Source organism: Anarrhichthys ocellatus, unplaced genomic scaffold (genome assembly GCF_004355925.1).
Source record: "Anarrhichthys ocellatus isolate YVR2014 unplaced genomic scaffold, GSC_Weel_1.0 scaffold6, whole genome shotgun sequence".
NCBI lineage: Eukaryota > Metazoa > Chordata > Actinopteri > Perciformes > Anarhichadidae > Anarrhichthys > Anarrhichthys ocellatus.
In genome coordinates, this window is record NW_022280036.1 from 15,075,259 (window position 1) to 15,088,082 (window position 12,824).

A 12,824-nucleotide genomic window follows, 5' to 3' on the forward strand; every position below is an offset into this window, starting at 1 on the left:
GTGTGTGTGTGTGTGTGTGTGTGTGTGTGTGTGTGTGTGTGTGTGTGCTTGCCAGTTTCCCTCAGTCGCTCATCCTCAGACTTTGGAGAGAAGGTACCAAGGCATCTTGAGTGGTTTGATGTTGGATCTGATGAAGGTAAAAGATCTCAAACTCAAAATGTGTTCAATTGAATTTACATGGACCTGATGTGTCGTCCATCATTAATCTATCCTCTGCTGCTCCTGTTAACCTTTGTCAATCATTAACATTGGTATCAATACACGTTTCCCATCAGAACCTGTTGCTGCTAAACCCAACTGAGCGCTACCTGACGGAGCAGAGTTTGAACCATCCGGCCTTCCAGCCTCTGAGGCAGGCAGAGCGGCCTCCTCCTGCGTCTCCCAACCTGCCGCGCTCCTCCAAGAGGAAAACACACCATCATGGAGAGAACACAGTCCCCACGAGGTCCGACTCCTTTATTATTCATTCTCTGTCACAGCTTCGACATGCAGTCTTCTAAACGCAGCGCATGCTTACTAATATTCAAAAGATGTGCCATCAGGATGTTCTGTAAAAAAATAATTGATATGACGCTTGTGGCACTTGATTCAAAGCATTTTACAGTTTTTGTTCAGACTTTTCTTGAGAATTTTAATTATAAAGCTGATTTTTTTTTTTTTCATTTAAAATGAATAAATCACAGCAATTCGCTATAATGGTTGCAGTGCTTGCTTCTTGACACAAGCATTGTTTCCTGAGAGAAGATGTCACATCCAACTATAGATTTATTCCAACTTAAGTCAGTTGTTTTTCCCAAGCAGAAGTAGGATTGTTTGAATAAGAGCTGAGGTGAGGCTGAGATGTGAAGTGCAACGTTCACAAAGACTAAGACGTTAAGATGAAGTCTTAAGTGTTATCCATCCCTCTCTCTGCCCCTCCAGGAGTCACACTAAGAGCACGAGCCGTCGCTCCAACGCCAAAGAATGTTCCAGTCTCCCCCGCCATGGTGACCTCCATCACCTCGGCAACAAGAGTTTTCTCAACGGTAACAAACCGGCTCCGTCCAGCTTAAGTCCGACGCTCCACCCCAAGGCCCAGTACATGTCCCAGACCCTCAATCGTTCTGCCTCATCCAACAAGGACCTGGCTAACAACAACCTGCCACACCTCCTCAGCCCCAACGAGGCCAAAGGCAAGACAGAGTTTGATTTCAGCTTAGGACCCTCCACAAAGCTGCTAGACCAGGGACACGGGGCCAAGTACGGCCACAGCAAACCCAGCTCTTCTCGCTCGCAGCAGCACCAGCAGCAGCAGCAGCAGCAGCAGCAGCAGCAACAACAGCAGCAGCAGCAGCAGCAGCAGCAGCAGCAGCAGCAGCAACAGCAGCAGCAACAGCAGCAGGTAGGCCGCCACACCTTCCTGGAGGGCAAAACTAACACTCTTCAGTCTGGAGCAGAGAAGCAACATGGCCGACACACCCACAGCATGGCCGACTCTGCCCACGGATCCATGTCCTCCTCTTCAAAGAGTTCAGCTTCTTACCTCAGCCTGTCCAAGAGCCACAGCGCGCTGAGTGATGCCAAATCCGTGGGGAACCTCAGCGACGGTCGACTCCACCCAGATGACCCCAACTCCAACACGACAGCAGGGATGGGCCCCGGGGCCCGCTTCTTCCCTGCCAGCTGTTTAGACCTCAACGCTCCCTCAGTTCCCCAGGGGCCGCCCGGCAGCCCTTCTGCTCGGCACAGTGATCGATCGGGGCACAGCCCCGCCTCTCGTAGCAGCGGCAATGTCCGCATGGAGAGCAGCACGCTGGACTCCTCATCCAGACACAAATCCAGACATAAACCTCTAACACCAGGTAGGTGTGAGAGCCTAATTTCTATTCAAGAGTCAACTTTATTGTCCTGAATTAAATTTGCCTTTACCTTCAGGCTTCAACCAGCCTTTTTTATTCAATCTTGTTCAAGGTCTTTAAAAGTATTTATATCCATCAAACAGTAGATCTCGACTGTTTGGTTTGAAAGCTCATGTCTTCATGCAGACCTCTTAAAATGGTCACCATGTCTTGTTAAACTTTTCACCGGAGACAGTTCAGAAGTATAAAGGCAGGTGTGTGGGAACCGTATCACAAGATAAGAGTTTTCTAAAAAGCATCTTCAGGATACAACGAGTTCATGATACACAAGTAAATTTCGTTTTCACAAATAAAATAAAATGTTGTCAGCGTAATGACCGGTTCCCAGTATATTATCTGTATTTGGAACAGTAATTATATCGGCTGACATGGAATAAATGACAACTTTGACATGTGGTGCTGAAATTATTAACTGGTTAATCGACAGTTTTGCTAAATGATTATTCAGTCATTTTAGTAAATTCATCAGACAAAATGTCAAACTGGTTCCAGCTTCTCAAATGTTCAATTTCTTTGTTTTGTTTTATGTCTCTGTAAATTAAATACTATACATTTTTGACTTCAGGTTGAACAAAAGAAGATATTTGAATTTTGCATTTCACACAGTTTATGACACGGTTTGAATGAGTGATCAAACCAAATAACAGAATATTCAATGCAGACAATAATCGTGACATGAAGCTCTAACCACGTTTATCTTTCCGCCCTGCTCCAGAGGAGGCCGGCGCTCCGGAGCTCTTAGACCCTGGAGGAGCAGGGATGCCCTCCACTCACACTCTGCCTTCCCCACATGAGTCTTATCATTATGGCCTGGGCTACACCTCCCCCTTCTCCTCACAGCAACGGCCTCAACGCCACTCCATGTACGTGAGGAGGGAGCGCCACCGGCCGCACGGGATCGAGGGTGGGATGGCGGGCTTGCCTCCGCCAGGGCAGGCGATACCGACGCGCGCCAGCAGCCTGCAGCTCCTCTCCCCCCAACTGCAGCACCGAACCACCCTGACTGGACACTCAGTGAGCTCTTCCAGAGAAGACTGCACGGATGACATGTCGAGGGTTAGTGGCAGATAGTCCTGTGAGTGTGGTGGACGCTAAAGGAAACATTCACCCTAAAATAATACCCTAAGAAAAGTGATTATTTTCTCAACAAAAAGACAAATGTAGACAATAAATGTTCTACCAGAGCTACCAGCTTAAAGCAGACGGTCAGTATTGATAGAGCACAGGATCCTTTTTGACTTTTATTGATGTTTGAAGTCACATCTTAATAAGTGTCAGTTATGATGGTTTTAGACGAATTACCTTTTTTGGGCATAAAATTGATAGATTTCCACCGGAATTACATATCGTTCATTGTAGAGAGGGTTTAAACAATATTTAGACCTAAATGTACAGGAGATCAATTAAAAGTTAAAAATAGTGGTTGAAGCTTTATTGGTAAAAAAAAGAAAATTCAGTCTATTTCTGCCAAATTATTTCAAAGTAAAAAGAACATTTCCTTGGACTGGTGGGGTATTTGGACTTCATCGTTGCCCATGGCTACAAATAGTTTTTTACTTCTTTCTTTTTTACCGTCTCCATGGTAACAGCAACATCTGTGTGATTGTTGTAATAAAAGACTTACGTCTGAAGAGCAATTGATGCAATCTTGTAGCTAACATAAGTTAACCTTGTACAGGTGAAACATTATAAGTAATAATTGTGTTTCTTATCTTCAAATTAAAATGATTATTTATCTTAAATATATAACTTAATTTTAGCTTAGTCGCAAAATAAAAAAAACAGAGACACATGACATATGAAAGACAAACCACGACAATAAACATGCCAAGAGGACACAAAGGTAAAAAGGAAAACTACAGAAATAGAACTGATCAGTGAATGAATGAAGTTATAAATAATGAAACAAGATGAGCCAAGAGGCAATACATATGCAGATGTCAGTGTGGCCAACGGGAGGGTGGCGCCAATTATTACATATTTTCACTGTAACCTCACATTTGAACTAAATTTCTCCACAAGCAGCCTCAAGAGACCATAATGTAATGCTGCCACAAGAGGTTTTAGGAAGTATTGGAAAACCTGTTGCTGCTCCACCATCACTGAAGCACTCCACCTGAAGTTAAAGCCCTTTACTTGTTGAAAGTGAATCTGAGAAATGAATGAAACGGGAGGAAAAATTGGTATTTTCTGATGCATTAGTATCTAAGGGTGAATCTTTCCTTTAACACGTCTATTGAAAATGTGTGTATGTCACAAGTTGATGTGTGTGTGTGTGTGTGCAGGGACTGTCACTGTTTCACATTGTCATTGCCACTGCTTCATGCTGCTTTTCCAGTCTGCTTTGACCTGCGCCTGTCCGTCTTCTCAACAGAGTGAGCAGTCCCCTAAAGACATGAGCCACCCTTGTGCCCCCATCAAAGACTCTACGAGGGACAACACTGCTGCTTTTCATACACAGCGCTCTAAAAACGAGGTCCGACCCCCCGACTCCTCCCTTCCTCCAGCCAGTTCACCCAGCACAGACAGTAGCTCTTCTGACCGCTCGTTTCCATAGCTTTTTCTGTTTCTACTCAGGTCAACAGCTTCACCGCACGTTGTCGCTGGTATAAATGTAACCTCGCTGAAAAAGCTCTAACATTGTCCCGATTGTCTTGTGAATGCGTTAGCTAGCGTTAAAAGATCAAGTGAGAATAAATGAGATTATCAATCACAAATATGAAGATGCTGAGCAACTTTGTATGGTCCTATGTCCGTGTGTGTACTTGTACGTTTGTGTGTCCGCATGACGTGTGCGTCTCTTAGGTCGGCATGTATCATGACCCTCATGTGGAGGATGGAGGTTCCTCCAAAGAGAACCGGATGATCTTCACTGAGTCCATGCCTCGGAGAGTAGGCAGCTTCTACCGAGGTAAGGGACAGGACTCACTGAGAGGCAAGCTGTGTGTCTTGTGGCAACAGAAAAATTAAAAATTACTTATTTATTAGTTTAGTTTATTTTAGTTTAGTTGATATGGACATCAAATAGCTTTAGAACTGTAACATGCATTTTTGGACAAGAACCAGATGCACTTCGTATAGTGTTTGCAGCAAAACACTTATTTGCTACACCTGTACACAGGAGGCTATTTAAAAGGAGAAAGAAAATAATGATTAAATTAAATTAAAAAAGAAAAGAAATGCATCCAAAAATACGCCCACAAATACCACAAATCTATCCACAAAATATACGCAAGATAAAAACTACAGGTGTGTCTGCAGGGGTATTAGTGTAAGAACAATGCTGGTTTTCTTCAAGCCATCATTGTATACCTCTATTAAAAACATTGAAATTGTGTTGCACTTTCAGTTGATTTAGTGGACAGTTCCATTATTTTAGGGAAGGCTCTTAAAAGAATAGAATAAAATCTGGTGCAAAGGAACTTCCACTACATGTTTGACTCTGGGGACAGTAAGCAAACACACAAAAAAATGAACTTAAATGGACTAAAAGGAAATGTTTAAAGGAAGAGATACTCACATTTTAAAATCATTTGTCTCTCCTCCTCAGTCCCCTCCCCGAGACCTGACAACTCCTCCTCTTTCCATGACGGTGTCGGTCAGGGTCGAGGGCCGGTCGTACCCGGTCTACCCGGAGACCCTGTGGCCATGGTCAACCACTCCAAACGCCAGACGGCTTTTGACTGGTGAGGATTTATTGTTTTGAGCTGGCGTGGCATGTGACTGTGACTACAATACAGTAGATGTACATTCAAGGTTGTGTCGAGGAAACTGTCGACATTCATTGTTGTGAAAAAGGAACTGAGCTTCTACAATACAGCGCTTTGACCTCAGAGGTGGACATCTAATGATAAATGAAAAAAAATGACCTAATTACCTAAAACCACCTCACATATTTTCCTCACTGTCACATATATTTAAAATATATCAAAAAAAAATAAAGAATAAAAAACAGGGACAACAAAAAACAAAAAGTAGAACAGATGTAAGTATAAACATTTAACAACTATGTACAATGTAAATATATATCCAAAAGGGGTATATATATGAACATAACCCTATACAACAACAGTGTCCATGGAAATAGTGCAGAATGGAGGTAGTAGTGCAGTTTGACTGGTTAATTGTTCATGAGAGTGACAGCCAGTGGAAAGAAGCTGTTCCTGTGTCTGGTGGTTTTTACAAGGTTATTGTCACAGTCTCCAAATGACTGAAATCAAATGAATAAAAACATGTTGTGAAATTGTCATTGAATTGGAAACACTATTTCCACTCTTGTGTTGACAGTTGAACCATAAATTAAGTGAACAAGAAACACTGTCCACGATTTTCTTTAAATAGACAAAAAAAAAAACACGTTGTGCTTTTTTTAAATTTTCTGTTTGTTCATTTTTCTGTTCTAATAGTAAATAGTTTCTGGTATTATTTTAGGACCAGTGTCTTTTCATACTGTATATTTATTTTATTACTGACATTATATATTCAGGTTGTGCTGTAGCATTTGAGACATACCTGATAAGAAGTCAACATTTAATCCTGAGCTTGTCATTATAAACATAATACAGCGTGAACAATTTCTCCACATTTACCACGTAGGACCACCGCAGAAGCAATGGTCATGAATCCTCCAGAGCCCGCCAAAGAGAAGGAAAAACAAGGCTTCTTCAGAGCCATTAAAAAGAAAAAGAAGAAGACACAAATAGTAAGACCATCTAAGTCATTTATTTTGGTTCAATGTGTTGTTTCCCTTATTTATGAAGTGCATTGTAGTGTGTAGTGAACGCTTATCAGTAGAAAATGATTACCTGTAGCATCAGTGTTTATTTGTGCTTAAAAACTAACTGACGGTGTGAAGGAACACTGATATTAACCACCAAGAGTGTAAAAGAGTTTATTATTTTCACAGTTTCTGCCATCATTCCTGTCGGTAATAATAACATTAGACTCATCGAGTTAACTGCTCAAATCTGGGAACACGGCGGCATCGCTACAATGAGACAAAGAGCGACGGGCCAAGGAGCACGAGAAGTCGTCTGACAGATTGTAAAAAGCCCCAATTAGTCAAAGTTATCTGAGGGAGACAACAAACATGATGTGTAAACTTATTACCAAACTATAATCATTTATCACAGTTTACAGACCGGCCTCCTACCTCAACATTGACCTGCTGCACTCAACAAAGTTGTTCACCTACACAAGTATGCCACTCAAACACAAAACAGTGGAAATGTTGCAGGAATCTATAATCTATTAGTGAGGAAGGATGCAGACCCCTCATTGGTCCACACAGATCCGATGTTTTTCGTCTCTCCAGTGGAGCAGTGTTTTATGTACCACATGACTGATCCGTTAAGTCGGTTTTTCCTCTGCGCTTCATTGCGTTTCTTTTTAACGATATTTTTTTGCGATATTTTGCCTTATTTTTAATATTTTTTAGTGTTTCCGCGTTTTTTGTTTTTTTTTATGTGCAAACTGAAAATTAGCTGTAAAGAAATTGATGAAAACACACTTTTGATTATTGCCAACATGTCGGACACACTTTTAGTTTTAGCTCCAAACACAGTGGTTTAGATAACCTGGCAGGATGTTTACAACCTGTCTGATCATGTTGATAACTTTGGGTAGCACAATGTTATTACAATGGATAGAAATGATGGCTAGCAAAAAAACAATAAAACTGAATGATCCTTAAATGCTAGTCTGACCTTCCACCCTTTATTTCCTTCCCTGTTTATCTTAATCAGATATTCATGCTTATTATTGATTATTCTCTTTGTATCTATTGCTCAGTGGTGTCTTTCTTTAGATGGGTCAGCATTAGGTGCTGCATTGTTTTTCTGTTTGCCACCAGAGATTTGTGTTGAGAGTTGTGGCTGTGCGTCTTCTGCTCCACAGACGGACATGGAGGACGGGAGGAACCCCAGCATCAAGAAAAGCCTTTTCCCGCTCTTTAGCTCTAAGAATAGCTTAAAGCACACCTCAGCTGTCAAAGTCCTACCCGTAGTCGGCTCGCCCATGGCACAACACCAGCCTACCACGCCCTACCCTGCCTCACCAGTAATCTAACCTCAACACTATGGCTGCATGTTAACGCGCACTGCCCTCATCAGAATCTGCTTTGAAATCTTCTCAAGAGCTTCACGATTGATTGACTGGGAAAAATTCCAATTTAAGAAAGGATTTCAAATACATTTTGAGTCTTAATGCCACACGGTGTCTGTGCATCCATCATGTCTTTGCTATAACGTTTATCGAATGCGGTCGCTATGTATTCCACGTTGCATTTGTGAGACAACACTCATCCTTTTCTGATATAACATCGTAAGAGGGTCATGGACATGTTCAACACTCCAGTGTGTCCAGTATGCAAACTCATACTGGACACATTGATGGACTCTGCGCTGCGCTGCAGGAAGCAGTAGTTGGACATTTTTTGAGAAATGTGCTTTTTTCACTTCCTCTGCCGAGATTTAGATGGGATTGTCAATATAATACTCTCATATCTGTTCATGAAACATGAAGCAACAGACAGCGGCAGGTTAGCTTAGCTTAGCAAAAAGACTGGAAACAGCAAGCCTGACTCTGTCCAAAAGCAACTAAATCTCTTCTTATCATCCAACAGATTGATAACTGAATAGTTGTTTCAGTCAAATATCAAGTAAATAAAATCCAAATATTAAAACAATAAATTAAACAAATGTTATATATCATATAATAATATATGAAAATTTGCATTTCTTTGCTGTTTTATATTATTGTAATTTAATCTTTTTTTTAACTGTTGATCAGACAAAACAAGTACGTTGGTACTCTTTCTGATGTTTTATAGATTAAACAATGAATTTATTAATAAACAAAAATGATAATGAAATAAATCATTAGTTGCAGCCCAAATGTATATTATAGTTTGTGAAAACACACTTAGACACAAAACCTTCTGAGGACTGCATTTGTTTCTGTACGAAATAATCACTTATCACATCACATCCTGCTTGGGTTTCGTCTGGTGCTGCCAGAGGTGCATGAAGAACCTCACCGTGATTTGAGTGACACGTGTTGTGTGATGAAGATGATTGGGGTAACCTCGCCTTGAGAGAGAGTAGCATTTACACAAAGTTTTTTTCATGTTTCTGAAATGTCAGGTTCCTGGTAACGGGCAAGAACACCTGTCACTGCAGAGGAGCTCCAAGTCGTCCTCTCACCACGGCAGCCGGAGGAAAAACCGCGAGCGATCCCGAGACAGAGACCGGGAGCGGGAGCAGAGCCGGGACCGAGACAGAGAGAGAGAGAGAGAGCGGGAGAGAGAAAGAGAGAGAGAGAGGGAGAGAGAGAGGGACAGAGGGAGGGAGAGGGAGAGAGTGAATGACTGGCCACCAGACAAACCAGTGGACTCGCACTCTCAGGTGTGTAGCCTAACGTTACATACTGGAGACACTAAAATGACCTCATTATAATACCAAAACAGACACTTAGTGTCCGTCATCAATACATAAATTATATGTAAATCATGTTATGTAAGTCACATAATTCTGTGCACATGATATATGAAATGTGAAAGACCTTTTTGTATTGGCTTTTGTGGTTTTGTATTGCATGGTAACAGATTTTGTTATTTAAAGAAAACACTTTTAACCGATCAGGTCTTCACCAGACTGATTCAACAGAGTAAAATGAGATAGAATAGCATAACAAGTAAATAGTAACAACAAAGAAGGAGGGTGGGATGTTTAGGCCCGTCTAAGTCCCATACAGCTCCTCATAGTCCCCAACTGGAATTCAAAAGAGAGAATTGGCCTTGTAGAAGCAGACTTGTTCATTATGTACACTATGCCTGCAACAATTAAACCTACATTTACTTATAAGATTTAGGTCTTAACTAGGAAAGAACACAGACTGGGTGGATGGACTAACACACTAATTCATTTACTCACTTTATCTCTTTCTCTCCTAACAGAGTCAACCCCTCAAGTCCCTCCGCAGGCTCCTTCATCTCTCCCCCTCCTCCTCAAACCAAGGACAGCCTCCTCCTCCTCCAGACCTGCGCTTCCAAGCCCCCCTCCCCAACCCTCCTCAGCCCTCCTCCAAAGCGGGCTACTCCGAGGGTCGAGGGCACGCCGAGAGCAGGGGCCACCCGGGGGTGAGCAGCTCCGCCCAGGCCAAGAGCCGCAAGGCCAGCTACCCCCTCCCTGGACAGATCGAGTCCAGCTGGCACGTGTCGGCCTTACAGCGGGCGGAGGGCACTCAGTTCACCCCAGAGCAGCTGGGCATCAAACCGGGGCAGAACGGACCCACCTTTACCCGAGCCTCCCGCACCAGGATGCCGAACCTCAACGACCTGAAGGAGACCGCGCTTTAAGCCCCTCCCTCTCTCCCAAACCACGCCACCTCCAACATGTCTCCATCCTGGAAGCATCTGCCAGACGTCACGGTACTGTAGTAAAAGTTTACACGAAAGCCTGTTTCACTGGATCGAGTCCTCGTTCAGAAACGCAGTTGTGTGCTGATGCTCGTGTCTCTGACTACGACGGGCCAAAGACCAGTAACAGTGTCATTTAGGGAATCAAAGACAGGACGGGGCCCATTCCCTCCGGGGATGCCAGTACTGTATCAGTTGTATGTTATTCTCTCTCTACTTAACACAGTTAGAACATAAGAATAAGCTGGTCTTTCCTGTCAAGGAGACACTGCCCACGTGGCCTCTTTGCTGCCATCTTCTGCTCACAGGACACTACAGCAAAGCAAAACGTCAGACAGCCGCTGTCACACACAGGTGGCCAATGAACTCAAATGTTTTTCAAGCTCTGATATTTGATAAGAACAATAAAATTGAAAAAAGATTTATATCAACATAATTTATGAAATATTTATTTGTATTAAATTCAAGGATATAAGCTATAAATGACACAGTATGTAGGCTATATGGGAATATTATAAGGTAATAGATTTAAATGTGTAATTGCAAGAGCTTTAGTTTCGACACAAAGAAATGCATAGATATTTATGTGTTGATAATACAATGTGTCAAAAGGAATATTTATTAATGGTGAATGTCCTTTTTTTTGTTCAATTTGATATGTTATTAACAGATTTTCACGTTATATCACGTTATTTTTCACCTTTCTTTCTGTTTGTTTCATCAAAATGTAAAGAAGTATTGATGAATACTTGTTGCCCAAGGTGGGAAAAAAAAGAAATCTTGGACATTACTCACAATTCTACGCATCGCTCTCATGACATTCGTGTTGAAGTTTTGTGATGGGCTGATTGTCAGCAGGGTTCGGTAGCAGAACAGCCAGAGTGAGACTGTTAGGCTCTGTGCTCTACACACAGTAACTGTCGGTTCACTTTATGTCCCACTCTCAGTCTGCCCATTTCAAAATAAGCCCCATTTCTAGTCTCTCAGTTCATTCATCAGCCACAACAGCTTTCCAGCTTCGTGTTGGTTTTGTCTACAGCCTTAACAGCAAGTTACGGACATTAACTTTAGCGGTGAAAAGTTGGCCTCTTAAACAGAGGTTTGGGTAACTCAAATACAACATCTAAGTGTGAAAGATACGAGGAGAGCATACAGCAAAAAAGGCATACCTCACCTGCAACCTTTAAGGTGTGAAATGTTGAGTCCGGTGGAATTTTTACATTTTCTTTAAGTAAACAAATCTCATGAAAAGACCAAAACCAACAATGAATGGTAGATTACTTGTAGTCTGTAACCGTTGTGACGATAAATTAATGAAATCATTACAGCAGTGACAACTTTCCAGTGTTTCAAAATCCCGTCTCAGAGTATTATAAACTATTGTGCAGTGTTTTAGCATCTAATACGCCTTTAAACGCATTAATCTCTTCATCAAACTGCTTCGTATTTCAAGTCTCACTGGGACCTGAAACAAAATGCCGCCACTATTGGGCCTCTTGCAATGTTTTGTTGTTGGTTTAGTTTTTTTCATTGGATTTTGTCGACAATAAGAAAGGTATGGAATAACACCAGATGTATCCTTTAGTGTGTGTGTTTACATTTTTCAGTGTGCATTTTAAAAGCTTGTGTTATCAAAGTTTTTGTAAATGCCTTTTGTACATCTGATATTGGTTTTCCTACTGTATTCGCATTACAACTTGTTTTTAATATTGATAGTCATGATCAGGGATGATTTTACTCCGCTAAGTTATTCATTAAAGCATTTACTTGTACTGACCTGTGGATGATGAAAGAATATACAGATCAAAACACTATTAGTGGCCTAGGCAAAAAAATATACTGCATTGTGTTCCTTTTATTCTTACCTTCATCCTTTGTTCCTTCCTCTTCCTCTGTGGTCTTAAAGTGAAGAAGAAAACCTTTTATATGTATCACAGAAGGAGGGAACAAAGGAAAGAAGATTTGTGCACAATTTCAAAACATCTGTGGACTAAAGAGAATTTTGGAGGATTTTAATGTTTTGTTTCTAAACGGTCGAATGGATGAAAATACACAAGCAAAAAAAAAAAGACGACAAAAAAAGGAATGAACCAATTGACTACATGGCTGATTGAAAGCAATAACATTCAGAAAGAGACTCAGACTGATGCAGATTGTACTGGCCAAATCAGTGGCTAGTTCAATAGGAGCCAAATATAGCGCAGAGAAGGATTTCCATTAGGAGACTGTGATTAGAGTGTCCACATGGAATATCACATACAAATCACTGCAATACATTTTTTTTGTATTTCCAATTTGTCCTTGAACATGACTCAGGGCAGGAAAAACTGCCTGGTGTTGTGTATTATTGAGAATCCTGATCGCTAATGATTGTAAATGACTGCTGACGTGGGTTTGTCTATTTCATTAACAGGACAGAGTGATGACAAAGATTGCCTTGCCAGTGACCCGAAGCCTTATATTAGCTTACTGACTCAACACTTCAGATGGAAATAGAGGCTTCAACCCCC

At 41.6% G+C, this 12,824-nt stretch overlaps 1 protein-coding gene across 3 annotated transcripts in view; it reads left to right on the forward strand.

Moving 5' to 3' along the window:
• cdkl5 (cyclin dependent kinase like 5) overlaps nucleotides 1-12,519 on the forward strand; it is a 31,404-nt gene extending 18,885 nt beyond the window's left edge. For 2 of the 3 annotated variants that reach the window (XM_031846264.1, XM_031846265.1), the window contains exons 11-21: nucleotides 56-136; nucleotides 276-445; nucleotides 922-1,841; nucleotides 2,614-2,954; nucleotides 4,273-4,374; nucleotides 4,704-4,809; nucleotides 5,449-5,584; nucleotides 6,495-6,600; nucleotides 7,794-7,955; nucleotides 9,041-9,301; nucleotides 9,853-12,519. In XM_031846264.1, the coding sequence (XP_031702124.1) occupies nucleotides 56-136; nucleotides 276-445; nucleotides 922-1,841; nucleotides 2,614-2,954; nucleotides 4,273-4,374; nucleotides 4,704-4,809; nucleotides 5,449-5,584; nucleotides 6,495-6,600; nucleotides 7,794-7,955; nucleotides 9,041-9,301; nucleotides 9,853-10,254 (2,787 nt within the window). In that variant the 3' untranslated portion in view covers nucleotides 10,255-12,519. The remainder of the gene's footprint in view (nucleotides 1-55; nucleotides 137-275; nucleotides 446-921; nucleotides 1,842-2,613; nucleotides 2,955-4,272; nucleotides 4,375-4,703; nucleotides 4,810-5,448; nucleotides 5,585-6,494; nucleotides 6,601-7,793; nucleotides 7,956-9,040; nucleotides 9,302-9,852) is intronic. The other variant, XM_031846266.1, reaches the window with a different exon arrangement.
• Nucleotides 12,520-12,824: the final 305 nt, after the last annotated feature.